General features: G+C 38.1%; 2 protein-coding genes across 2 annotated transcripts in view; both read left to right on the forward strand.

The window, feature by feature from the left end:
* Window positions 1–25,821, forward strand: part of LOC134002160 (uncharacterized) — a 48,611-nt gene extending 22,790 nt beyond the window's left edge. Inside the window, exons 14-38 of the mRNA XM_062441445.1 lie at window positions 570–743; window positions 1,274–1,420; window positions 1,770–1,816; window positions 2,678–2,760; window positions 4,112–4,155; window positions 4,525–4,742; window positions 6,239–6,501; window positions 7,145–7,255; window positions 7,355–7,496; window positions 7,922–8,023; window positions 9,267–9,536; window positions 10,818–11,112; window positions 12,550–12,560; window positions 13,831–13,939; window positions 14,712–14,861; window positions 15,414–15,533; window positions 16,103–16,222; window positions 18,116–18,342; window positions 18,580–20,380; window positions 21,198–21,371; window positions 21,822–21,995; window positions 22,923–23,096; window positions 23,501–23,677; window positions 24,232–24,405; window positions 25,037–25,821. Of these exons, the coding sequence (XP_062297429.1) occupies window positions 570–743; window positions 1,274–1,420; window positions 1,770–1,816; window positions 2,678–2,760; window positions 4,112–4,155; window positions 4,525–4,742; window positions 6,239–6,501; window positions 7,145–7,255; window positions 7,355–7,496; window positions 7,922–8,023; window positions 9,267–9,536; window positions 10,818–11,112; window positions 12,550–12,560; window positions 13,831–13,939; window positions 14,712–14,861; window positions 15,414–15,533; window positions 16,103–16,222; window positions 18,116–18,342; window positions 18,580–20,380; window positions 21,198–21,371; window positions 21,822–21,995; window positions 22,923–23,096; window positions 23,501–23,677; window positions 24,232–24,405; window positions 25,037–25,052 (5,323 nt within the window). The 3' untranslated portion in view covers window positions 25,053–25,821. The remainder of the gene's footprint in view (window positions 1–569; window positions 744–1,273; window positions 1,421–1,769; window positions 1,817–2,677; window positions 2,761–4,111; window positions 4,156–4,524; window positions 4,743–6,238; window positions 6,502–7,144; window positions 7,256–7,354; window positions 7,497–7,921; window positions 8,024–9,266; window positions 9,537–10,817; window positions 11,113–12,549; window positions 12,561–13,830; window positions 13,940–14,711; window positions 14,862–15,413; window positions 15,534–16,102; window positions 16,223–18,115; window positions 18,343–18,579; window positions 20,381–21,197; window positions 21,372–21,821; window positions 21,996–22,922; window positions 23,097–23,500; window positions 23,678–24,231; window positions 24,406–25,036) is intronic.
* Window positions 25,542–26,789, forward strand: part of LOC134002161 (dynein axonemal heavy chain 5-like) — a 113,686-nt gene continuing 112,438 nt past the window's right edge. Inside the window, 1 exon segment of the mRNA XM_062441446.1 lies at window positions 25,542–25,612. Within this exon segment, the coding sequence (XP_062297430.1) occupies window positions 25,542–25,612 (71 nt within the window).

The following is a 26,789-nucleotide window of genomic DNA, read 5'->3' on the forward strand; positions in this document are numbered from 1 at the left end:
AAAAATTGATCTAGTGGCTTAGAACATTTTTTGTCTGGGGCCAAACTTATTTTCGGACCCCTATGAAGGTAGAATCGTGCCATAAATACAAATACGAGTAGACTATGATTTGCATTTGTCAAACCAAAATAGTAATCATAGCTGTAATTTGTATAATCCTATCTGCACGCTCAGGTGCGTCATCCTTAACACATACTTTTTGGCATGTTTCTCTCAGATGGAGTGTGCCAAAAATGAAAGAAGCGTGACTCACAATTTGCAACACACAACTTTCATTCAAGAAACCATAAATTGTGTCACAGAGAGATCAATGCAGGTGTTTAAAATATTTTTTTCTGAATCAGTGTTGATCTGACTGTGTTTAATTTTGTGGTGATATTTGGATGATGTCTGTATATGGGTGACATCCTGATCAATCACAATAACACAATGACAAAGTCACTCTGCTCATTTTAGGGCAAACCTCATTGATTAGGACACATTCATTTTGAATTTACACATTTGAACCCTGAACACATCTGATTGGATTATAAATAGATTTTCATCAACATAATGTATTCTTCTTTCAGATTGAGGTGGTGCAGTTTGTCAGAGAGCAGCTGTGATTCTCTAGCATCAGCTCTGGAGTCCAACCCCTCCCACCTGAGAGAGCTGGATCTGAGCTACAACAAACTGCAGGATTCAGGCGTAGAGCTGCTGTGTGATTATCTTAAGAGTCCAGACTATAGACTGGAGACTCTGAGGTCAGTACTGAGTTTAAGTCCATGTTATGTGTCTCAGAGGTGATGTTTTGGATGATACATTTGCACCCAAGGAAAGATCCAATAGTTCTATTTCTATTTGAATACTTTCTTATGTTAGTGAAGGTGTAATAAGAGAATGGAGCAGAGCAATGAAGTCATATTTTCATTAACTGACTGATTTGGGCTGCTTCATTATCATTGGCTTATTTATCAGCCTCTTGGCAAGCAGCTGACCAGTCACATCCTTTCATATTCATACGGATGTGCAATAACTGACTCTTGTCACTGACTACTCTTCACCACCCCATCCTCTTCCTTATGGCAGAAATCTTTATCAAAGCTGATTTAACTGAGATCTAATGTTCATGTATGTTTATAAAGAGAGGATTATTTCTCTTGCGGAGTCTCCCTCAGACACCAGAGCCTTTCCCTCCAGCTCTAACTGTATGATGATTTTCTATAAAATGTAATTTCTTTTCTACAAGTGTCTCTGGCATAAATATATTAGTGTATATACTGTATGTGTTTAGGTTCTCCAGTTCTCAAGGTTCACTTGTCACATTGACTGGAAACCAGAAGATGAGTGACTGTGCGGAGGAAGAGGATGAATCAAACTCTCCAGTATCCGCACATCATCCTCCAGACTTCAGTGATGAAGCTGGTCCCTCAGACTTAAAGTAAGAAACTGTGTCTACTCAAAACAGAAGTGAGCAGGAATTTTCGCATTTCTTTATCATGAATTCAACTGAAAAGGGAACTTGGTCTTCTCTTTGAATAAGTTACTGGGTGAGATGTATTTGTTCAAAACTTTCAGTGTAAATATTAATATTGCTGGGCTGTGTTTGTTCTTAAATCCAGATTACTCCTCAATTCATGTAAATTAACTCATAGTTGGATTGGAAATTTCAGATGATGATGGACAGCTTGGTGGTTGTGTGGAGTTATCTTTAGTGAAGAGATAGAGTGTGATTTAATCATTTAATGAGACAGTCCAGATAACTGCTGTGTTTGTATTTATTCCTACAGGATGGAGGAGAGATGGGACAGTGCTACACCTGACAGACATGAAGGATGTGAGTGATGAGACTATGATGAGTTCAGACTGTGATTGTAATGTGACAGAATACACATATACAGACAATTAGCTGAGATTGTATCTGTGGATCCCTGTGAAGGCTGATTCTGCCCACCACTATTTATTTCACTTTGAATGCACCATAGTACATTTGTTCACTTATCAGGGAGCTGAAAACAGCCCCGAGTTGAAACCACACAGGAGGCTGTGTTGGTGGGGCATGTTCTTAAGGTACAGGTGAGACAGGAAATACCATCCAGGAAGTCCAGTTATGTGTTTTAAGGTTTATCATAAATCAAAACTCTGCACAGTAGTTTGTGATACTCACTGTATTCTATGTTTCTGGACAGTTACTGTATCATGGAGGAAACCATTTTAAAGATGATATGTTGCCTCACTGGAAGAACATCTTTAGTTTGAATCTCAGTAATTTCTGTATTGAGTTTGGACTTTTTCCTTTTGTTTAAATGCCCAAAGACATGAAGTGATAAGTTAAAATGTGTTGACAGTTTGTGCAAAACAAAGTTTGTTTCACTGCAATGATTTAAATAATAGAATAAAAACATGTAATGGACACTTGATGTAAATTCTATGATCAAACATTGTCTTGACTAAAACAAGACTGTGCTTGGTGTGGAACCTTTTATAGCTAGTCTTTGCCATTTTGACTTATTGGAGGGTTTTCCAATAGGGAACTACAGGAAGCATGAAGAAATTCTTAATCTAGCTTTAAAGTAGGACTTTGTGTTGCAGATGTCTGTATGTCATAGCCTACTAGGCCACTAGGATGTTAAGAAGTGACTTTAACATCTGCTGTTTGTGGTGTTCTCCACATCTGATGGCTCTAATCTTTCACCAGATGCATCCACATCCAACACAAACCTTGATGTGTCTGAGGACAGCAGAGACAATCACCTGGATCCTGAGACAAGTCAGCAGCAGGTAGAGTCAATATAAATGTCCATTTACTTTAACATGTTTGTTAACTTGTTATTGGTCAGATTCAGGTTCACAGGTTAATACTCCTTTTGTCTAAACTCCAAACATTATTTCCTGTGACCTGTATTATCTTCAAGCCCTCATTTCCTCTCCTCTCACTCTTTGTCCCTTCTCCCTCCATCAGAAACTCATTCTAATTAAGTTCTACCTCATCTGTAAAACCACCATCTGCTGTACAATGTAGTCCACAGAAGAATGTAAAGTTAAAAAGCAACTGATCCATCAAAATATAGCAATACATCTGATAAATGCTGGAGGGAGTGTGGAGCTGTAGGGGATTACACCCATATATTTTGGGATTGCCCCAAAATACAAGACTTCTGGGAAAATATTCAGAAGGAAATTAAACAGATTATGGGTATTAATTTCCCTATGGAACCATCATTGTATATTTTGGGTATAATTCCTGATACTATGACAGACAAGAGATCTAAATATTTGCTAAGAGTCCTGCTGCTGGTAGCAAAAAAGACTATAACAGCTTCGTGGTTGAAACCACTGTCCCCAAGCATAGCACAATGGAGAGACAGGGTAAAAAATGTATTTGTCATGGAGAAAATTACAGCGAGACTACAGTTGAAAACAGTCATGTTTGATAAAAAATGGACATTATTAAAAAAAGCGATGCCAAACCTCTAATCACCTCCAATTTTATTTTATTTTATTTTATTTTATTTTCTCTCCCATTGGAGCGTTGTTTTTTACACTTGTAAAGTATTTGTACTTTGTATTGTTGTTTTCTCACAGGATAAGTACTTGTAATATGTACTGTTGTTGTTTTATTTTGTAAAGTACACGTACTCGGTACTATTGTTTTCTAAAAATATAAGTATCTGTAATATTGTTTTTCCAAATGGCAAAGCTCACGTAATCGGTAACATGCCAATCAAGGCAGAATAGAGAGGAGAAATGGACTATGGAAATATGACGTACAAGTACAAGAACACGGACTGATATATACAAAGAATATTCAACATGGAAAAAAAGAAAAGACTTTCAGTTTCAAGAATCTCAAGCAAGTGTAATTTTATACAATATACATCTCCTTGGTGTTTGTTAAATTTATGTATGTTTGTTTGTATGTGTCAAATAAAAAAGTAAGTTCAAAAAAAAAAAAAAAGCAACTGATCTTTTAGTCCTGTGGACTAGTGATAATCAGTGATAATAAGAGTGCAGTGACCTGCAGAGTGCAGGTGGAGTAGAACCTGAAGCAATGAGGATCCTATCAGCTGTACGACTGTGAGAGTGAGGTGGTCAGTTTCTGTAACTAATGTTGTCACTTTCTACGTTTTAGGACTTCAAACCCGAAGTGGATGAGTCTGCAAATATTTCATACAGGTAACCAAATCATAAGATAACCCTAACCCTAACCCAATATTTCAACCCTGAAAATCATAAACTCCTTAAAGTGATGATACATCACCTTCTTCAGATAGTTCTGCTCTGCCCAGTAGCTTAACTCTTAACGATCAGACTCTGTCGTGTCATCTCCTTTCACTGATTACACTTCACTTTTAACACTTTTCATACTCTTCATATTCCTGCTGCTGCTTCACTCACATCTTGTCCAGCAGCTCAGTTTGGTCTCCAGCTGTTGAAGCACTGCAGCAGTCACAGCACATTTTCTTCAGCAAATTCATTCTTAGTTTTTTCTTCATTCAAAGCAGCTGGATGATGTTGTGTAATCAGCTGCTCTGTGTCCTACAGCTTCAGCTGTCCTCGTCCAGGTGTGTTCCGGTGTACTTTTACTGGACTGGTGTTTGTTATGGCTCAGGAGGCGGAGCTTCAGTACAGGACTGTCCAATGGGATGAGAGCTGCCTACAACCAGCTGGCAAGATGGCTGCAGGGCCGCTGTTCAACATCCAGTCCAGTCCTGACGGTGCTGTCAGGCAGCTCCTCCTGCCACACTGTGAAACTATGGATGGTAAGATGATTATTGTGCTTTAAATTTGATTTAATCAACAAAAACATAGAACTCCTGTTTGTGCCCCCTACAGGCAGCAGAGTTTATCACAGAGACAAGATGAACAAACACACTGATTATATGTATGTATAGTCTGACCAGCAGTGCATCTAAACATGTAAAGTTTCCCTGAGGATGGCGCTAGAGGAAAATCATGTGGGGAACATGAGTGTGATCAACTGGATGTGCGAACACCCATGACCCCTCCAGTATCCTTGCTGGTCCACTGTTCCATGGCAAGGACGGAATCCGCATCTTTCCTCTTGAATCAGATGTTTGACAATTGGCCAAAGCCTCCTTTCCAGCACCCTGGCATAAGCTTTTCCCTGAAGGCTGAGTAGTGTGATCCTCTGATAGTTGGAGCACACCCATAGTTCCCTTTTTTTTTTAAATGGGGTCCCTTTTTTTAAAAATGGGGACCATTTTCTGGTCAGGGCACTGTCCCTGACAGTCCATGGGCACTGTCCCTGATCGCCATGCGACACAGAGGTGCATCAGTCATGACAGCCCCACAATGTCCAGAGCCTTCAGCATCTCAGGGCTAATCTCATCCACCCCCAGCGCCTTGCCACTGAGGAGCTGTTAAACTACCTCAGAGACCTCTGCCAAGGATATGGGTGAAGCTTCCCCCGGATCTTCCAGCTTTACCTCCTTCATAGAGGACATGTACGCCAGGTTTAGGAGTTTCTCAAAATGTTCCTTCCACCGACCGACAATATCCCCAGTCGAGGTCAGCGGTTCTCCAGTCCTGCTGAGAGCAGTCAGGGTCGCCTGATGGTTTGTCAGAACTTCCTTGAGGCCAATAGAAAGTCCTCCTCCATGGTCTCACTGAGCTCCCATACCCGGGTTTTTGCTTTAGCCACAACTCTGAGCAGCCTTCTCCACAACTGAGGTCTTGAACATGATCCACTCCGATTCCATGTACTTAACCTCCCCGGGAATGCAGGAGAAATTCCTCCGGAGTTGGGAGTTGAAGATCTTGTGGATGGGGTCCTCCGTCCAACGTTCCCATTTCATCCTCACTACTCGTTTAAGTTTCCCAAATCTGTCCAGCAGCTTTCCCTGCCACATGATCCAACTCACCACCAGGTGATGATCAGTTGACAGCTCTGCTCTTCTCTTCACCAGTAATTTGGTTCTAGAGCCAGTGCTGTGTGGAGAGGTAGGCCCAACTATATCTAGTTGGTGCTGCTCCACCTCCTTCCCCACCAGTGAGGTGACGTTCCACGTCCCTAAAGCTAACCAATGATGCCAGGTATCAACATGCCTAGGCGTCTAATCAACATTGCACCCAACCCCAGACTTTATCCCTGCAGGAAGTGGGCCTCAATTTAATATACTAGTAGTTAGTAAGTAAGTTAGTAGTTTAATTCCCTTTACACATCCCGCCGCTCATAAAATGAGCACTAACATCATAATAAGGTTGTTGTTAGTAAAATAAATGTGTGTTTTCACAGCTCCACTCCCTGAAGGTCTGCTGTCTGTCATCCACATCACTGATGATGGAATAAACATCCTGGAGCTGCTGAAGATTACAGACACTCATGTGGTTGTGAACGTCCCTCACCTCTCTACCTTTGGCCTGGTCTGGGATCTCGTTAAGAGCTTCATGAACATCACACGACCAATCAGAGGCCAGGTTCTGCTGTTCGACCGACCTCCAGACACACATCATCGAATACTCATATTTCTGCTGCAGGACAACATTCCTTTGAGTGAGGTAAAACTATCTGTCACACAGTATGTGAACTTAAGATCTAAACCACAGCTGTTCCCACAACAGGCTGAACAGTATATATATGAGCCTGCTATTAAAGTCTGATCATCCATCTCAACTGGACATCTTCAGATAGTTTTTTTAGTTTTCAGGTTATTTTTTGGATTATCTCTATCTGTCTTTGTCTACAGAGCAGTATTGTCTACCACAGTGTCACTTGTGATTCCACCAGGTGCTGAAAATATTCTGGGCTAAATTAATACAAAATGAAATGTATATCACATCTGGCAGTGTGTTGCTGACACCATAACAAAGTTTCTTGTTATAAACGTTTAATGTTTTAACTAGATACTTTTAATGTTATTCTGAGATATTTCATCAAAATAACATTTATACAAGAAACATAACTTTATATTTTCAACATAGAACTGTTTCTACAGGATCTCATGGATGATAAAAAGGGAAGTCCTTATAAATATTACAGTGTTATATGCTGCCACAGCAGTGATGGAGGCTTGTTTTCTTATCTACATTCATCTATAGATGTGCAGCATGTAGAATAACAATATGAATAGTGCAGAGAAGTTATTGTTTATCTGTCTAATAATAGAATAAATGCCATAATAAAAATGTCTTATCTCTGAAGATTGTTTTCCAACATGGAGAAGCTGAGTACAAGATGTCTTCCAAGTGTCGTCTCAGCAGTGGTCAAAGTTACAGTGTTCAGTGTGAACAGGCCTCCAAAGTACAGCCTGAGGTGAGTTAGATCTGATTCACTTCTAATAGTTACACACTTTAATAATTATATGGAACATTTTTAAACAAGCATACAAATGATGTTTTATTTGGTTTTCAGCATGGACCATTTCACATGAAGTATGCATCACATTTCTACCCAACATTTGAGGTTTTCCTCCCTACAAACAAAGAGAAAATGACTTTGAAGGTCCAAGACCAGGAGAAGAAAGAAGTGTGGAAACGTGTTGTGAATCTGACAGGTAAAGCTTCACCTCCTTTCAGAGTTTAGACCTCAGTTACAATCCACATAATACATTTACTCTAATAATGAATCAAAGATCCATTTCTGGATTTGTCATGCAGCCTTCAGACAGAGTTACAGAATACTGAGGGATTGTATTTAAGAAAGCACAAATATGTATTTTAGATACATCTGGATGAAAAAAACTTGGTCTGCTGAATGATGGAAAATATTAAAAGATTTTTAATCCATTTACTTTCTGAATCAATTTTTGAAAAAAGGTTAAACATCTTTTAGTGAATTAAATAGTTTCATCCAGATGTTTAGAAAAGTGATTTAAATTAAGATTTACAAGTGCTGTTTATGAATTGTTGGCCTCTTTAAATGTTCATCATTTCTAACAGGTCTCTGTTTAAAAGTGACTGTTCTGTGGTTATCTTCCAGATCCAAGAAAGAAAAATCTGAAGAGGAATCTTCCAGCAGGTGATTTCGTCCCAGCGAAGGTAAGTTGGAAGTTGACATTGAAAAGCAGCATCCAGCCTGCAAGTATAAAGTTTCCTCTTTAAAGTTAATTTATTACCAACAAATGACCAGATTGATACCAGACTTTACTCATAGTTTAATAGATACATTTTTTTTTCTAACAGAAAAAGAAGATAAAACAAAGAAAATGTAGATTGAAATTTCATTGAGGTCTCTGATCTGACAACCAACTGATTATTTTTATTATTGCCATAGTGAATACAAAGAAGGTTTAATAATTTCATGATTTAGAAAAAATGAATACAAAAATATGGAGTGCAAACTCAAATATTGTATTGATGTGGAATGTCAAACTGATTGTGTTATTGTAGAAACCTTTGATCCATCATTAATTTAATATGAATTAAATATTCATTAGAGCAGCTTTTAGTTTGAAACAAGTACAACCTGATCAAATATCTATAAAATCTAATTAACTTGTAAAATAAAATAAGTGACAAACTTTAGTGTCATTTTTGTAGGCAGCACTTTACTTTGCAGCTCAGTAATAACAGTTGGGTAATATTTTGGTAATAATATGATATAATGGTAAATGACAAGCAATACACCCAGTAACAATGAGTGTAACTAGATAATATTAAACTAAACGTTTTGTAACGGGGTAATAAGGGGCCAAAAACAAAAGGAATTTGTAATTACTACCACTCTCTGGTGAGATTATTGATCCTCTCTGGTGACACGAAGAGCTCAAAGTTAGGACTGGAACATGATTTATCATAACTAGAGACAGACAGGAAGGATGAACCAGGATGAACACGTGTAATATTACAGGAGGATAGTCACCATGTTTCTGTTTCACTCTTTATTGGGAACTGTTTGGCTTATAGAAGTCTTCCTTGTCAGGTTTGCATTGAGCAGATGGAGTTAACAGTCTTAAATTGTCATCAGCCACTCTCAGCTGACAGCTTTCACAGCAGAGTCAACAATCCAAAAATAATCCCATGGAAACCCAAAAATGCTTGAACAGGTTAGAGGTGAAAGCAGAAGACTAAGCGTACATGCACACTAGTATGCTTTCATTTTAAAATACATAAGTTACACGTTGATCCACACTACTCTGCTGTTATTGAACAGCTAAAATGGAAACTTTTGAAAATGCTGCTGACCCTGTTTTAGCATGCCTGGTTCTACAAAGGTGTAAAAGCATGCAGCTTCATATTTTTCCTGCTCAGATTTGAACAATAAATAGTACCGTGCAGTGTGGTAGGTCTTGTTCTTACCAGCGTTCTTTGATTTTACCAGGGAGCCAAGATGACTCAGAGGGACCTCCTCATAATTCTGGAAGATTTAAGACAAGAAGAATTCATGACTTTCAAGTGGTACCTGAGAAATGTGGATGACTTCCAACCCATCCCAATGGCCCGACTGGAAAATGCAGACAGAGTGCACACAGTGGATCTGATGGTGCAGCATTATGGACTTGCTGGAGCTGTGGAAGTGATGAAGAGCGTTTTAAAGAAGATCAACAGGAGTGATCTGTTGATGGAGTTGTCAAAGATCAGCTCAGGAGCAGCAGGTCAGTCACAGGAAGAGACAGACATGATGTCACTATCTAGACAGACATATTTCATCCTGTCTGCATGTAGACTGATTTTACATTTAATGATAGACATCACTGAGACTTGTGTTACTGTTTCATGGCAGCAAAGTCATATTTCACCAGTAATCTTCGTTCATAAATTGCTGGGCTATTTGTGAGTCCCACTGGGTTTTCATGTCACAGTTTTGTTGAAACTTCTATATTCAGAGTCTTAAAAGATCTTTCTCCAGTGTTGCATCATTTTGAGGAAAATAATTTTAATTTATCTAAAAAAAATTGGATTTTCCCCAAGCTTCAAAATATATATTTGTAGCATTGATCGGCCCCAGTCTGGTTCACAAACCTGATGGTGGTGCTAGAGGAAAGGTTCGATGACCACTGAAGTCAGTAAGAGTTATCCTCTGAACAATCTAATAGTTGTTGACTTTTCTCCCTGAGCTCAGAGAACTTTATGAAACTAAATCACAAAGTAACAAACAGACTGCTGATGTTGTTCAGAGCTGCTCTGAACATCTGAGACACATTTACATCAATTTATTCTGAACATACACAAAGAGAAGATGATGATGGTCTGATGTTAAATGAGGAAGAAGAGGTTAAAATAAAACAATGTGTAACAGCATTAAAAACAAAGGACAGACTGTCAGCAGGTCAGAGTGTTGTTCTTTGTTTCAGCCACTAGATGGAGACAGAACATCACTGATGAACAAAGAAGCTGCATCAGGGAGAAAAATCAGAACAATTTATTTAATAAACAGTCATATTGAATAAAACATAAAGTAGTCTGTGACAGTTGCAACACAAGTACTAACAACACAAAAAACATAGAGCTGAAACTACCAGTCATTTAATGAAGATATCACAAAATGAATCAGACTTTATTTAAGACATTTTTCACTCATAAAACCCAAACACTGCCTAGTTTCTGCTTCTCTAATGTCTCAGATTTTCTGCTTTTGTCAATTTTCTGTCATTGTAAACTGAATATATTTTATGTTTTAGACAAAATAATACATTTGAAGATGCAGCTCTAGGCTAGGATGAGTGATTTTTGGCATTTATAGACCAAATAATCAGTGTATTGAGAAAATAAATAGTAATTAAAAATAGTAGTTGGTTAAAGCTCTAAATCAGAGCTCCTGCTGCTGCTCTGTGGGTGCAGCTTCAATCTTACAGCATTTTTATTTTGGTCCTGTTCTTGTTTCCTCTGTGAGTTCTCAGCTGAGTATTGAACAAACGTACTTCTTTATCTTCCAGGTCCTGGTCCAGCAGAGACTCTGAATGTCCCTGCAGACAGAAGGCTGTTGACTGTTCGGACACAGTTTATTAACAGAGTCTCTGAACCTGTTCTACATCAGCTGCTGGATAAACTCCTGCAGCAGAGGGTCATAAATGAGGGTGAAATGGATTCTGTCAGAGCTCAGTCGGGAAGAGCAGATAAAGCAAAAGCATTGATCGAAAATGTGCGACGTAAAGGATCAGCAGCCAGTTCAGTTCTGATCACTGCTCTCTGTGAGGAGGATCCAGTTCTTTCAGAAGAGCTGAACCTACAGTAGCAGAAAATCTCTCACCAACACATCTTCAGCTCTCAGGTGTTTCTATTGTTTAACATTTTGTAAGAATCTAAAACTTGCAGCTCTGTGCTGCTATGAAATCAAGACTTCTGTTTGAAAGAGTAACAACGAATATCAAACATAAATCAAATAATAGCTTGAACAAATAAAGCCTGTGTTTTGATATAAAAATGTTTTTTATTCTGCCTCAGATTTTTTTTTAAAGGTTTCTAACTGTGCTGTTCTGTAAATCAGTTGCTTTTTAAATTTTTATTACTTGACAACTATCAAAAACATAATCACATGTAAAAACAAGACAGACAAATCACAAATAACAATCAAGTCTGGCTGAATTGAAACTACTAAGAAGAGAATTTAAGGCTTATCGCTCTGGAGACAAATGAATAACAGAAGATTGAAAACGTATCCTGTTTGACTCTTTGAATAATGAAACGTATGTGGCTGTAAGATGACTAAATATGTGTAATGTTTAAGCTTTTAGGTTAATAAATCACATTTATGAACCAAATCATCTTCACTGTGGCTGTTTCTGATCTTCAGGTGATGGTGAGAACAGGTTTGAATCCAGTCAGTATCAGAGGATAATAAATATTCTTCCTCCTGCTTCATATACATTATTAACATCTCTCTTCATAACAAAACCACCCACAACATCCAGCTGCTGAGCAGAAAACATACAGGCCTCCTTTCAACAGTTTTCATTTTAAGACTGAGTTGGAAAATAATAGTTTTAAGTTTTCTGGTCAGCTGTGTGAAGATTTAACAACATATTCTCAACATCTACCTGTTTTCACCCAGAGACGTAAAAACCTGAGGTAAAGTTTCATCGTCTGTTTAACATATATCTTGACTTTCTATGAGTACATTAAAATGAGATTGATAGTATTGATCTTTTAAAATCATTTATTATTTATATTACAATATAATACAGTAAAACATACAGAACCTTTAAAAATTAGAGAAGTTAAAATACACAAAGAATAAACAAATAAATCAAAAACTCACATAAAGACTAAGTGGTCCTCAGCCTCAACTTCATAATTCTCATCATTTGGATAACACTAATCTAGTCAAACTTGGCCAATTTTATAGATTAAAAACAATAATTCCAATTTTCTTAATTTTAATTTTAATGATCAGTTTTCTTATTGAAACTTTTTATTTGTACTATTAGGCCCACAACTTCTCAGGTTCCTGTTCTAGAAGGTTCTATGGATTAGAACGGCAGGAAACGAAACTACTAAAACCAGCCTCAAGCTTTTTGGAAGAGGAAGAAGGGAGGCTGCTGTTTGACTCCTAGCTTACTGTCACATTACTAAAGTGTTTTCAGTGAATTTCACAGCGTGGCCACACAATCTGTTTGTTATTGTCACTCTTCATTATAACATTCACAGTCCTCCTGTCTTTGTGTCTAGGTCGGCCAGCTGTCAGCAAACCACCATTTGTTGTTTTGATGGTTTGAGGAAGGTTGGACGTTGATGGCTAGTACACTGAAAAATGTACAAAATGATAATAAACTAAATGAGTGGCTACATTGAAATACATAATGTAAAGCTAACTATAACTAGCAAACTAAATGTCCTAATATTATAGTTGAAGTTAGCATTTACATTTATGTCCTGTGTATGTTTTTTGTTATTGTGCTTTGTTTGTTTTAATATTGACCTGCTAAAGGGATTGTTGGGGGTACATTAAATTATAACATTTATCTTCAATTATAACATTTATGTTGAACACTGTGCATGGTCCCAATAAACAAATTACTACTATTTTTATTTTAGCAAAGAGACATCTAATCAGGGCTGGGATCAAATATTTATTGTTAGAAAGAATTTTTCCCAGAGCAAGTCAAAAACCAGATCTCTGCTTGCTCTGTTAAAAGTTAGTTCTGTCTCCCTTTTCAGTCCTTCTCATCCTCTATGTGGGATCTAAACTGGGCAACTAGCCACATTAACTGTAGTAAAAAATCTCTCAGTTAAACCTAAAGCACATCAACAGCACACCATTATCAACCTATCAGCAGCAAAGTACTTCCTGATGTTGATCTTTAAGTATTATAAACTGTCACAGCCCTAAATCTAGTCAGCTAGGTAAACCTGTAGATTGAGATTTCCTGTGTGCTGTTGGACTGTGACCACTTTATTCAAGATTGATTTAAAATTATATGTTACAAATGAGCAAGAGTATGTTTTTCATGCATTGATTCTAATGTTCACAGTGAAGTTTTAATACTCCTAATACTCACCTAATTTTTTTTGACATTTTTCCTTTAAACATTCCAGAGACATTTTACTCAAAACTTGTGCTTTATATTAAATTCATATCTTGCTCTAACTAATTACTTTAACCAGCAAAGTAGGACCTGAGTAAAGTGCAGCAGGTTCAGAGTAGAGAAGGAGGACAAGTATTGTTTCTGTTCATTCAAAGTCACTGCATATGATCATGTTTAGATGAGAGAAGAGTTTATTCCTTTCTGGACAATCTTGCTGCACACTTATAAGAAATATAGTGTTTAATTAGTCAAATTCAGCCTCACATTCAATATTTAACCAGGTTAGGTTCACAAACTGAACCCACTATCTAGATTAATCTATTCAAGTTCTTCTAGCAGACAAAGATAATAAAGCTAGATTTAAAAAAAAAAAAAAACAATAAGAGTACTGTGCACACACACTCTGATGTCATGTGAGGAGGAGCAACAGTAAGGCGGGAAGTGAAGAGGAAGAAGAAGAAGAAGAAGCAGTGTGAGACACCATTCCAAGTCAACAGAGCAGTGCGGCAGGAATACAGGAAATCTGAGACAGGGTGAGTGTTTATACAACTGTATTATTATTTCGTTGTCAAAGTCTCTGAGTCAGTTGTCTCCGTGTTGAGGGAAGAAGAGTTAGAATGAACTCAGCAGTTTGATTTATTTGTGGACACTAAATCCTGATGAATCTTAAGAGGCAGTTACTTTCTGATCAGGTTCCTTCAGCTTCTAACTGAATCTGGTTTAAAGTTCATTTCCTTTGTGTGTTCTTGTTTGTATTGTTAGATATCACGCTTACTTTACCGTTTACTGACCACCTTCACTGGTATTGCCTCACTCTACAAGGAAATGCTGATGTAAACATTTCCTGCTGCAGTTGCTTCACATTAAAAGCTTTCCCCTGGCAAACCATTGGGAAGCTTTTACTGTGAAGAGGTTATAGAAAATATGATGTATTTAACACTGAGTCATCAGAGCTTAATTCGCTTTGTCAGTGTTAAATGAAAACAGGTCTACATAACAAGATGTGGACATTTTCAGTTTGGTCAGTGGATCAGTTTAAAATATTGCAGCATTGAAAGTACAAGCATTAAAAACCACAGTAAGATGTTAAATGAACATGAGCTGCATTAACAGATTCTTGCCGTGTTTTCTGCAAACCACCCAACTTCCAACAAGTCATAAAAGTAAATAATTTACTTTGCGGCACAGCCCTGGCACAATGCCAGCACAGATCATCTGTGTAGGGCTGTTTACAGCATAGCTCAGCATGACTACTCCACACAATCCCATTGAATTAATGTTGAGTGTTACTGGTTTAACTCTCAGACTGACTGAAGGCCACAAGATGAGTGTTTGTGCGGAGGAAGGGGAGGACATATCAGTGTCTCCAGCACCCAGCTGTCTGTCTATGAAGAGTGACTTCTCCAAAGATGAACCTCCATACTTCAGTAATGAACCTGGACCCTCAAACAAAAAGTAAGAGACTGTTTCTATTGTAACCTGAATATTAGGGAACCTGATTTCAAGGAAGAAAAATAGTCAATAAATGTTTTCATGAAGCAGAATCATTATTTACAGATGCAACTGCAACTGATTTTGTTAAGAGTGCCATGTTTATATATGGTAAGTGTTGGAAATATGATTTGTAAAATATAACAAAAGTCATCTTCCCCACTGTGACACTGTCACAAAAAGAAATTCTTCATCCTTCGTTCCCTGAGATGGTTATCTGGAAAAGCAGGTGTCAAATACAAACATACTGCAGCTTTGCAACAAGGGAACTTGTAAATCAGGAATTCAATTGAATTGAACCATTGGAATAATTAGACAAGACATTTATTTAGTTTTGTCTTTGTTTGTTAACACAATAATATTATATTTTAAAGTTTTAGAACCCAAAAACACTTTTTCTTTAGAGTTTAATAATAACATAAAAAGAGAAAAGTTACTGTTCAGTACTGAGAAACACAAACAGTTAGCAGAGCTGTTGTTCATGTGATATGATTATTCATATCTTTGTGTTTGCAGAGGGCAGCACCACAGACAGAGAGCAGTGTCTCCAGTATCCAGCTGTCCGTCTATGAAGAGTGACTTCTCCAAAGATGAACCTCCATACTTCAGTAATGAACCTGGACCCTCAAACACAAAGTGAGAGACTGTTTCTACTGTAAACTGAACATGATGGAAGATGATTCAGTAAACAGGAAAACCAAAAAACTGTTTTCATGTTTTTTATAAAGCTGAACTATTGGTGTAGAATGAAAAGGCTCATAAACATGAACATGGGGGTTTCAGAAGGTTGCCAGTGTGTAAATTTGAACCTAATGTAAGCTGTGACAGAGGGTCAGTAGAGGGAAATGGAAAGAGGAATACCATGAGCTGATGTTGGTTAATTGAAGATCACTGACAATTGAAGACCCTTCTACTTGTTAAGGTCTCGCCCTGACATCTAACAGTCATCTCAAATGCTGCTGTCTTAAATAACATACTGTACAGCAGCTTTGCAACAAGGAAAGATAGACTAAAAACACTTAACCATCTCCAACCAGAAAGACAGTTAGAAGGAGCATTTCATCTTTTTTCTTTGCGTGAAACACCTTGATTCAAACCTTTAACTTTTAGAGGCCAAATTGACTTTTTCATTAGAGAAGTTAGAAATGAATGAAAGCAGAACTGTTGTACCCAAGTTATGATTAAATCTATCTTTGTGTTTGCAGAGGTCAGCACCACAGACAGAGAGCAGTGTCTCCAGTACCCAGCTGTCCGTCTATGAAGAGTGACTTCTCCAAAAATGAACCTCCATACTTCAGTAATGAACCTGGACCCTCAGACACAAAGTAAGAGACTGGGTGATATCACCTAAAATCAATATCATGATTCACTGTCACGTTTACCTTGGATACACCTGTGCGCAAAATTCTCCGTCCTCACAGTGGAGCTCTTATTAGTTATTTGCACTGAAAATAAACAGAATGGTTATGACTGAATCATATTAATTTATCGTATTCAGTTGTCAAGAACATTTTTAGTTATTTGTTTGCTAAAGCAGGACTCCAAAGTAAAATGTGGCTCCATTTAACACATTTTGTGAATGTCAAAATAAGTAGTGTCAACAGATCTGAATTTAACAGTGCTATGACTCTGTTATCTCATTGTTTTAGCCAAATCTTTTACAAATGCTTTAGGCTGTTATCCACAACTTCTTAATGCTGTTGTAAATCTCAGGCAGTACATTAAGGTAGCAGGACAGATATTTTGATAGAGCTCTGCAGTGTCTACTATGCAGGAGACAGACTGACACATGATTGGCAACTGTGTAGACCAGTTTAACCACCAATCACTAGTGATTCCTGAGAATTGGGACAAAACCTTATTTTTTGGGGATTCTGATTTTTATTCTTTAATTTTGCTGGGAAAAAATATTTTAAAAGATTAAAGTATTGGCTATTAAATCCTGTAACAGGCCAATCTCCGAGTGATTTATCTTTTTCTTAAATTGCATTTTTTGCAGCTGAGGGCTTGAATTTTTTCAACTCCGTCAGGCACACAAAATGTCATAGTATTATAATATAAAACATGCAGGAGATGTTTAATGGCTTTTGTTATATTAAATACAAGATTATTTAATTATCTGTATAATCAAAAAGTTTGATATCTTTTAATTTAAGAAATAAAAACCATCATAATGTTGCCGATGTAAATTTCCATTGAAAATGTAATTTTTTGTTTGTGACTAACATAAACTACATATAATATTATCTTTAACACAAAGAACAAACATTAGGTGTGCCTTATAAACTTTTTATTGACATAAATGCATTTATAAATCAATCAACATATATTTGATGAATATAACAGAAAAAATCAGTCTGACGGAGGTGACTTCTCAATGACGGAGTTGACAGCCAAATGACGGAGGTGACATCATGTGAAACACAAAATAAAAGTCATTGATATCCATACATTAAAACACTTGATAAAGGTAGTAATGGTATTAAAATAACTTCATTGAAAAAAAGCACCAATTTCAAACACATTATTCAATTATTAAAGAGAACTGAGACTTATGTCACCTCTGTCAGGACAGACGTCAACTCTGTCAGATGCGTTTTCTGACGGAGTTGACGTCTTACTGAGTTGAAGTATTTAGTTACTTTTTTTCACAGCATAGCTCTTTTTTTCAAAGTTGCTAAGACTTCTCTTAATACTAATCAAAATGCACATTTTTAAACCATAATTTTTATTTAGTTTTGAATTAGAAGGTCTCTGGAGTTAACCTGTTATGGTTGAAACACACCCGATAGCAATATTAATTCATGAATTTATCAAAAAACATAACTGGGAACATTACCAGTGCTTGAGCAGCATTCCCTCCTTTTTAGAAACCAGAAAGTGAGCCAGGGGTCTTTAGGATATAGCTATCCCTTTTTATGCCTGATTAAATTATGTTTTTGTAGAAATCTGACGGAGTTGACACAAATCTGGGACACAACTTTAAAGGGCCAACATTTTCATAAAAAAAATATTATAAAACAATGATGATTAAAATAGTAACTTTTTAAACCTATATTATCAATAGGTAATATTAATTATACATTTTGAAGGCTTTTAACACATTTTTTAATGGTTTGAATTTGTGAAGTCTTGCCTGAGACAAAAGTCTGCTGCAACATATTTTTGGGGACTTTGTTTTCTGATCAGTTAGATTGATTTTCTTTTTATCTTCACAGAAAGAGGAAGAGAAGTGTTTTTTCTGTGGAGGAGCAGCTATCCTGCTGTTCTTTGTGTCAGGGCGTCCTGAAGGATCCAGTCTCTACCAACTGTGGACACTGGTTTTGCAGACAGTGCATCACCTCATACTGGGATCAGTCTGCTTCATCAGGAGACTCCTCCTGTCCCCAGTGTGGAAAAAGATCGAGCACCGGACCTGGACTGCAGACCAGCACTGTACAAAGTAAGACTGAAGAGCAGTTTGCTGATGTCATCATCTCTGAAAACAGGGCTTTTCTGTTTGAATACAGTAACATTTTTATGTCATACAGACTGAAAATGTAATATTTCATAAATATCACAAATAAAACATCTGTTAATCTTTACTTATTTTTATTCTATTATTTTATCAATCAAATATTATTAATAGATCTTGTGCTGGTAATGAATATATTTTTCTTTGTCTAATCCTGTGTTCTGTCTTCTCTTTCAACAGATACTGGTCTGCAGGAGCTTTTAGATGAACATCACATCAGTCTGAGCAGCACATGTGAATGTGTGACTCAAGGAACTGATGAAGCAGGAAGTAAAATCCTCCTCAACAGTATCTACAATGAGGTCCACATCACAGAGGGACATAGTGAAGAGGTTAATACCCAACATGAGGTGTGGCAGCTTGAAATAGCTTCCAAGATGAAGACCCTCCATGACGCTCCAATCAGGTGTCAGGACATCTTTAAAGTCTTACATGACCAACAGAAACACATCAGAGTGGTTCTGATGAACGGAGTCGCTGGTGTTGGAAAAACCTTCTCAGTGCTGAAGTTCACTCTGGACTGGGCACAGCGCTCCGAAAACCAAGATATCAGTCTGCTGATTCTGTTCTCGTTCAGGGCGCTGAACTTGATCAAAGATGAGCAGTACAGTCTGCTCATGCTGATCCATGTTTTCTATCCAACATTACAGAAGCTCACAGCAGAGAAGCTCACTGTCTGTAAAGTTCTGTTCATCTTTGACGGCCTGGATGAAAGCAGACTTTCACTGGATTTCAACAACAGTGAGGTTGTGTCTGATGTCACACAGATGTCATCAGTCAGTGTGCTGTTAGCAAATCTCATCAAGGGGAATCTGCTTCCCTCATCTCTTATCTGGATAACTTCCCGACCTGCAGCAGCCAATCAGATCCCTCCTTCATGTATGGACAGGGTAACAGAAGTACGAGGCTTCACTGACGCCCAGAAGGAGGAGTACTTCAGGAGGAGATTCAGTGATGAAGAGCAGTCCAGCAGAATCATCTCACACATCGAGACATCCAGGAACCTCCACATCATGTGTCGAATCCCAGTCTTCTGCTGGATCACTGCTACAGTTCTGGACCACATGTTGACTACAGACCAGAGAGTAGAGCTGCCCAAGACCCTGACTGACATGTACTCACACTTCCTGCTGGTTCAGACAAAGAGGAAGAAGAACAAGTATGATGAGGGACATGAGACGAGTCCACAGGAGCTGACGGAGGCTGACAGGAACCTTCTTCTGAAGCTGGGGAGGTTGGCGTTTGAACAACTGCAGAAAGGAAACATCATGTTCTACCAAGAAGACCTGGAGCAGTGTGGTCTTGATGTCACAGAGGCCTCGGTGTTATCAGGAGTTTGTACGCAGATCTTCAAAAGAGAGAGTGTGATCTTCCAGAAAACAGTCTACAGCTTTGTTCATCTGAGCATTCAGGAGTTTCTGGCTGCAGTCTACATGTACCACTGTTACACCAGCAGGAAGACAAAGGTACTGAAGGACTTCCTGGGGAAATACTACAGCTACTCATCCCTGGATAACTTCCTGAAGAGAGCCATGGTGAAATCCTTTCAAAGTAAAAATGGCCACCTCGACCTGTTTGTCCGCTTCCTTCATGGCCTCTCTCTGGACTTCAACCAGAGTCTCTTAGGAGGCCTGCTGGGTCAGACAGAGAACAGTCCAGAAATCATCCAGAGAGCCATCAGTATCCTGAAGCAGATGAACACAAACAGTATCTCTCCTGACAGAAGCATCAACATCTTCCACTGTCTGATGGAGATGAACGACCGCTCAGTACATCAGGAGATACAAGAGTTCCTGAAGTCAGAGAACAGATCAGAGAAGTACCTCTCTGAGATCCACTGCTCAGCTCTGGCTTACATGCTGCAGATGTCAGAGGAGGTACTGGAGGAGTTGGACCTGAAGAAATATAAGACATCACCTGAGGGGCGACAGAGATTGATCCCAGCTGTGAAGAACTGCAGAAAGGCTCAGTAAGTCCAGACATCAATATCAACAGTCTAACAAAGTGCTTTCACGGGATGTGTTAAGTGAGAAACACTTGGCAGAGTAGAAGTTGTAATATCTGCACCGTGTCTGTTTCTACACAGGAATGCATTCTGGTACAGTATTAAGTGTAAGACAGCTACATTTTGACAGCGCTCAGACCCCAATACACAATCACTGTACTTACACACATAAAAGAACATAGACTTAGCATGTAAAAAATATACTTAAGGTCATGATTACATGCATAAAGTATGAATGAAACATGAGTCAATACATAACCTGCAGCATTAGTCAATATAGGTTAGTAGCTTACTTTAGTAGCTTAACATGCACGGAACAGCAGTTTTAACAATTTCTTCCCTTTGCATAAATTAAAACCAGTCATCTGGCAAATAGCACCAATATGTCCATATCTTTTTGAGTACAGCAAATAGTATGCAACGATAGAATTCAAGATTCAAGAACTTTATTTGCCATTTGTGCTTGCACACATAGGAACTCTTGTGCGGTTGTTTGTTCAGACAGTCAAGTCAAGTTAAAAAGACACACAAGAAAGACACAAATCCATAAAACATATGGAACCACAAACAAAGCACGGAATTGGACATACCATGCCTATGGATATACACTATTTTGGTTCTATGTGAAAGGCAGTGAATTAAAATAAGTAGAATCAATTTGGTCTGATGTGAAAAGTAAACGTCAAAATCTCTGAGGCCAACATATATGAAGATGTCTGTATTTATATTAGCAATAATCTGCTCCCATACTAACAAATGTTGCTTTTAACTGTGATCACAGACTTCATGACTGTGGACTCTCTGAGACTCACTGCGAAGTTGTGGCATCGGCTCTGAAGTCCAATCCCTCACATCTGACAGAGCTGAACCTGAGTAATAATGAGCTGCAGGACTCAGGAATGAAACGGCTATCTGCTGGACTGGAGGGTCCAAACTGCAGACTGGAGACTCTGGGGTCAGTCCTTTTTCCGTCTTTTGATAATGTAAATCTTATGTTATGATCCTGTTGAAATCTGGATTAAAACCAGATTTAAGACACTTTCATTTGCACTTCGTACACCATATATTGTACACTTTCGTAGTATAGTTACAATAATAGTCTAGCTTGTGTTAAGCAGCAAACAACTATCCGTAAACTAACCATACACAGATGAATCATAATGAGGAACTATGGTTGAGATAGAAATTAAATCCTCTCCAGGTTCTCACTGTTGCTGCTCTCTCACCTTCTGTGCCTCCTGTATGATTTAAGCACAGGCCACACTGTACTATAAACATGTTAACATATTGGATATGAAATGCAGTAAGAAAAATAACTTATTTAGTATTTTAGTATTTAGTATTTTTTTATACCTTCTAATTCCCTGTTTTTGTTTTTGTTTTTCTTACTGTTTTTTTTTTTTAGATTGAGTCGCTGCTGTTTGTCAGAGACCAGCTGTGCTTCTCTGTCCTCTGCTCTGAAGTCCAACCCCTCCCATCTGAGACAGCTTGATCTGAGCTTCAACAGTCTGCTTGATTCAGGAGTGAAGTCACTGTGTGATTTTCTGGAGAATCCACATAGTAGACTGGAGTCTCTTGGGTCAGATAACATTTTTTTTACTTATGTGCTGACATTAATATGATGTGGAACTTAAGGTGTCACTAAATTATAAACAAGACATTAGTCTGGTTAAGTTTGTTTTCTTGTTCAGGTAGATAACTGACTGTGACAATGTTGAGTTACATATAATTGTCACACCCTACACTTTTGGTCCAGTTTCCCCAAACTTTATCTTACGTTGATCAAGGCTACAAGCTGAAAGACTTGAGTCTCATAATGAAGTTGTTCTTTATTCTACAAGTGCTGCTGTTTTAGCCACTTCAGACTTTAGACCACTTCTTGAAGTTGGGCCCACAAAAGACTTTGGGATCTTGAGTACAATCTTCCATTTATGTATGATTTTCTGTTTGGCTGCACAATAAGAGTTTGTATAGAGTAAACCCATAGCAGTTGTTTAATTTGATGAGACCTTGTATTGAGAGACCTTCACATCTTGTATTTCACAGTTTTTAACATGCATCCTGTTGTTTCAGCATTCTAAACCTTCAACTCTGAGTGGATTAATTCATCAAATGCCACTCTTCTAACAATACATAATTTATTCTTTTTTCAGATTAGGTTTTTGCAGTTTGTCAGAGATCAGCTGTGCTTCTCTGGCTTCAGCTCTGAAGTCCAATCCTTCCCTTCTGAAAGTGCTGGATATGAGCTCCAACAAGCTGCATGATTCAGGAGTAAAGCTGCTGTGTGACTTTTTGGAAACTCCCCTCAGTAGGCTGGAAACTTTAAGGTCAGTTTACCAAATATGTAATAAGTCATATAGCACATGTTTCACTACCAGTCTTGGATTGAGTGCCCTGGACAGGATAGAGAAATATTCAAAGACAGATGATTAAGACATTAGTGTCTAACTACATATCTGATTGGATAATGAAATAATCTTGTCTTCATGTTTTATCTTTTGTTCAGATTGAGTCTTTGCAAGTTGTCAAAGATCAGCTGTGCATCTCTGGTCTCAGCTCTGAAGAACAACCCCTCCCATCTGAGAGAGCTGGATCTGAGCTACAACAAACTGCAGGATTCAGGAGTGAAACTGCTCTGTGTTTTTTTGGAGAGTCCACACTGTAGACTGAAGACTCTGAGGTCAGTTCACTGACTGGTTGACTTTATCTTTGTCTATTGCTGGACTGAAAGCCAGTGAAGATCCCTTATGACAGGGGTCATGTGGCTGTGGAAGTGGTAGTAAGTGAGCAGACGAGCAGCACAGTTTTGAATATACTGGAATTATTTTAGGACTTTGTAAGGTGTTCCATAAGGGATGCTATTGCAGTATTTGATTCTGAATGGAATGAAGGAATATATCAGTTTAGAAATTGAATGATTGTCCGTTTTTTAAAGTGGAAAAATGCTGTTTTGGCATTAAAATTGTCATGTTCAAAAGAGAGGTTGCTGTCTAAAATGACTCAGAGGTTCAGTGTAATGAAATATGAAATGATTTCAAGCAGGAACCTTGTCTCCTAAAGTGACATTATTTATTCTTTATTCAGACTGTGGGACTGCAGTTTGTCAGAGATCAGCTGTGCTTCTCTGGCCTCAGCTCTGACGTCCAACCCCTCCCATCTGAGAGAGCTGGATCTGAACTACAACAACAAGTTGCAGGATTCAGGAGTGATTCTACTGTGTGATTTTCTGGAGAATCCACACTGTCGACTGGAGAACCTGAGGTCAGAAAACATGTTTTATTTCTGTACTGAGATTAATATGGTGGGAAATTTGTGGTGACACTAAACTGCAGCCTTAAAGTTGTTCTCATGGTGACCCACACTGATTGCCATAATGGGAAATTCTGCTTTCATGTTCATTTGTTTAGCCCATCCACTATGTCAGAGGAATATAAGCTGCATTTTAACACCCTGAAACAATCCTACATTGGGTAATTTACTCAAAACACTTGAATTTATACAGTATTTAACATTTTTGTTTCTTTAAATAAATAAAAAAAATCATGAACATGAGGTTGTATAGATTGGGTCACTGATGAAGCTACGGTTTAAGGGGTGATATCACTACATTGTTATTGAATTAGAAACATGTAGTCATTCATTTTAATAAGAGCTGTTTGTATTTTACAGTTCTTAACCTGCATCCATTTTCCATTTCCAAACTTCTACATTTTTAACCACCTTCAGCTTTTAATACATGACTAAAATGATTTTCCCTCCCAATTCTTCTATGCACAAACATGGTCTGAAGTGTAAGTATTTATTCTGTATTTCAGATTGAATTGCTGCAGTTTGTCAGAGATCAGCTGTGCTTCTCTGGCCTCAGCTCTGAACTTCAACCCCTCCCACCTGAGAGAGCTGGAGCTGAGCTTAAACATCCTGCAGGATTCAGACGTGAAACTGCTGTGTGATCTTAAGGAGAGGCCAGACTGTAGACTGGAGATGCTGAGGTCAGTAGAGTTTGAGTCAGCCATTCTGGTTTTAGCGGTATTGTATTAAACACAGTCAGTATCAAAGCAAAGAGCCAGTATTTCCTAGTGAACCCTCAACCTTCTCAGTGACTGTTTTCCTCAGTGAAGCTGTGAGAGGATTGCCATGAAATTAGTTTCACACATTCATGTTGTTGTAATAACTTTAATCCTTTGACTTTTTATATTGTGCCATCATGAGGTCAACGTTATATTTTGTTCAATACTTTGGTTTGTGACAAAATACTTGCAAGAGGTCCTGAAGGTGACTGTTGTTGTTATGGGTTACAGCAGACAACATCACAAGGTGTCTTGAAAAGTGCTGTGCCCATCTTATTCTGAAGACAAAGAATTCGTTGAAAATATGCATTTTCACTGGTCCTTATTTATCAAACTGTCTTGTCCCATCAAATCTGATGTTAAAGTATCAGTGTTGATTTTTTTCAAGTCTATTTTATTATAAAACTCACATGCCATATATTTGTTAAAAAGGCTATCTGTTGCTGTCCCTATGTAAAATCTCTTCTGGTATTTTACTGTGCAACAATGTGTGATGAAATGAGTCTTAGTATACACTGATTTCTGATGTCTATTGTTTGTTTTCTTCCATCAGATGGCAATATCTGTAAGAGCCCAACTGAACAGAGAGGACTAGTGCAAGTAGCAGCAGCTTGTGTGTAGAGAGGCTGTCACTGGCTCATGTTACTGGGAGGTAGAGAGGAGAGGAGAGCTTCATCCAGCAGTGACTGACAGAGGAAACAGAGGAATTGGAGATGACTCTCAGTGCTGCAGTCTGAACTGATCTGAGAACAGCTCCACTGTCAGACACAAAGTCAAGTTCATCATCATCCCTGTGTGTTCCTCTTGATCTGAAAAAGTATCATCAGTGTATCTGGACTTCTTTCCTGTTGCTCTGTCCTTCTACACACTCTCTGCAGACACACTGAGACTCCTCCACCTGCACCTGATCTGGATTATCTTCTCCGGACCTTGTCTGAAAAGGCTTCTAAAATTATGTCTTTGGCACTATAACCCTCAATTTACAGTACTTCTAACAATTGTTATCTGTCTGAAGTAGTGTAATGAGCACAGGCACTGCAGTGGCTTTGTGTACCACCATGTGTAAAGATGCAGTGTTGCTTCTCTTAATATTTGATGTTGAAATCAGAAACCAGCAACCAGCCGGCAGGTAAATTCAAGTGGGATGCCTATTAGTGCTAAATTTCTTTACTCTTTTTAGTTTTTTATATATCATATTCCATAACTGATATTATATTATTGCAGGAATCTTACACCTCCTGGCCTGTGTTACCTCTCTTTATAACAGACCTTTATATACGGTCCAGCTACTGTAAAAAGCGATATATTTAATGCTGTAAATAAAGCTCCTTTGTTCTGTACTTGTTCTGTTCTCTCTTGGATATTCCATTGTTTTGAATGTACACCAGCTGCTGGATGCACCCAGGACTAAACTTCATCTCCACAGTCTGTTCAATCTCAGCTCTTGGTGTAAACATCTGCACTATTGCAGTAAATGCACCAATGAGTCTGCTGCCTTTGAGTTTGTCATCTTTTATTATTGCAGAAGAGATTACAGCCTTTGGACACGTTCCTGTTCATATCGACCAGTTTTATGATCAGGCAGCTCCACTTTTGCTCCAACACAATTCAGTGTCATGCAGCAAAAGTGTGTCATATGCTGTGATAAGTAACCAGAGTTATAAAATCCTTCATCATAATATATTCATAGTGCAGAGTTTCGATCTATGGGAACTCATATTGTTACTCAAAACTTGCATTTGATATTGAAAACTGGATTTCCTGGACCATCAACAATTAAGCCATTCTTGCATATGTTTGTGTGTTGTCAGTTGCTTTTAGATGTGTAAAAGACCAGAAGTGATTTAATATTATGTAAATGGAATTAAATTACATTCCCTTTTTTATGTTCCCTGCCCTCCACATCCCCACATAGCCACCTTTCCTTTCCTTCTTTATAAGGACCCCCATTAGCACCAGCATAAACATTGGCTTATTGGCTTAAGCTATGACTTTCTTGTTACAAATATCCATCTGGTAACTTAACTTTTTTTTTAAATTCTAGACCTTACTGACATTAAATCTGTGTTTAAATGTAGTCTGCTCTAATGTTTTAAAAGTGTTCATTGGAGTTAGGTGCTTTTTCATGTTGTACAGGAAAAGATCTTTTAGCTTCAGTGTGATGGGTGAGTTCATAGATGGAAGCTTATTTGTTCTGGTATCATTCAGCCGGCATCACACTGCTCCTCCACTCACTGTTACTGCTGACAGCACATGAAGTTATTATTGTTAAAATCAGAATAATGAGAACTGTCTTTGTGCCTCTT

This window comes from Scomber scombrus, chromosome 20, assembly GCF_963691925.1.
Source record: "Scomber scombrus chromosome 20, fScoSco1.1, whole genome shotgun sequence".
Classification (NCBI taxonomy): domain Eukaryota; kingdom Metazoa; phylum Chordata; class Actinopteri; order Scombriformes; family Scombridae; genus Scomber; species Scomber scombrus.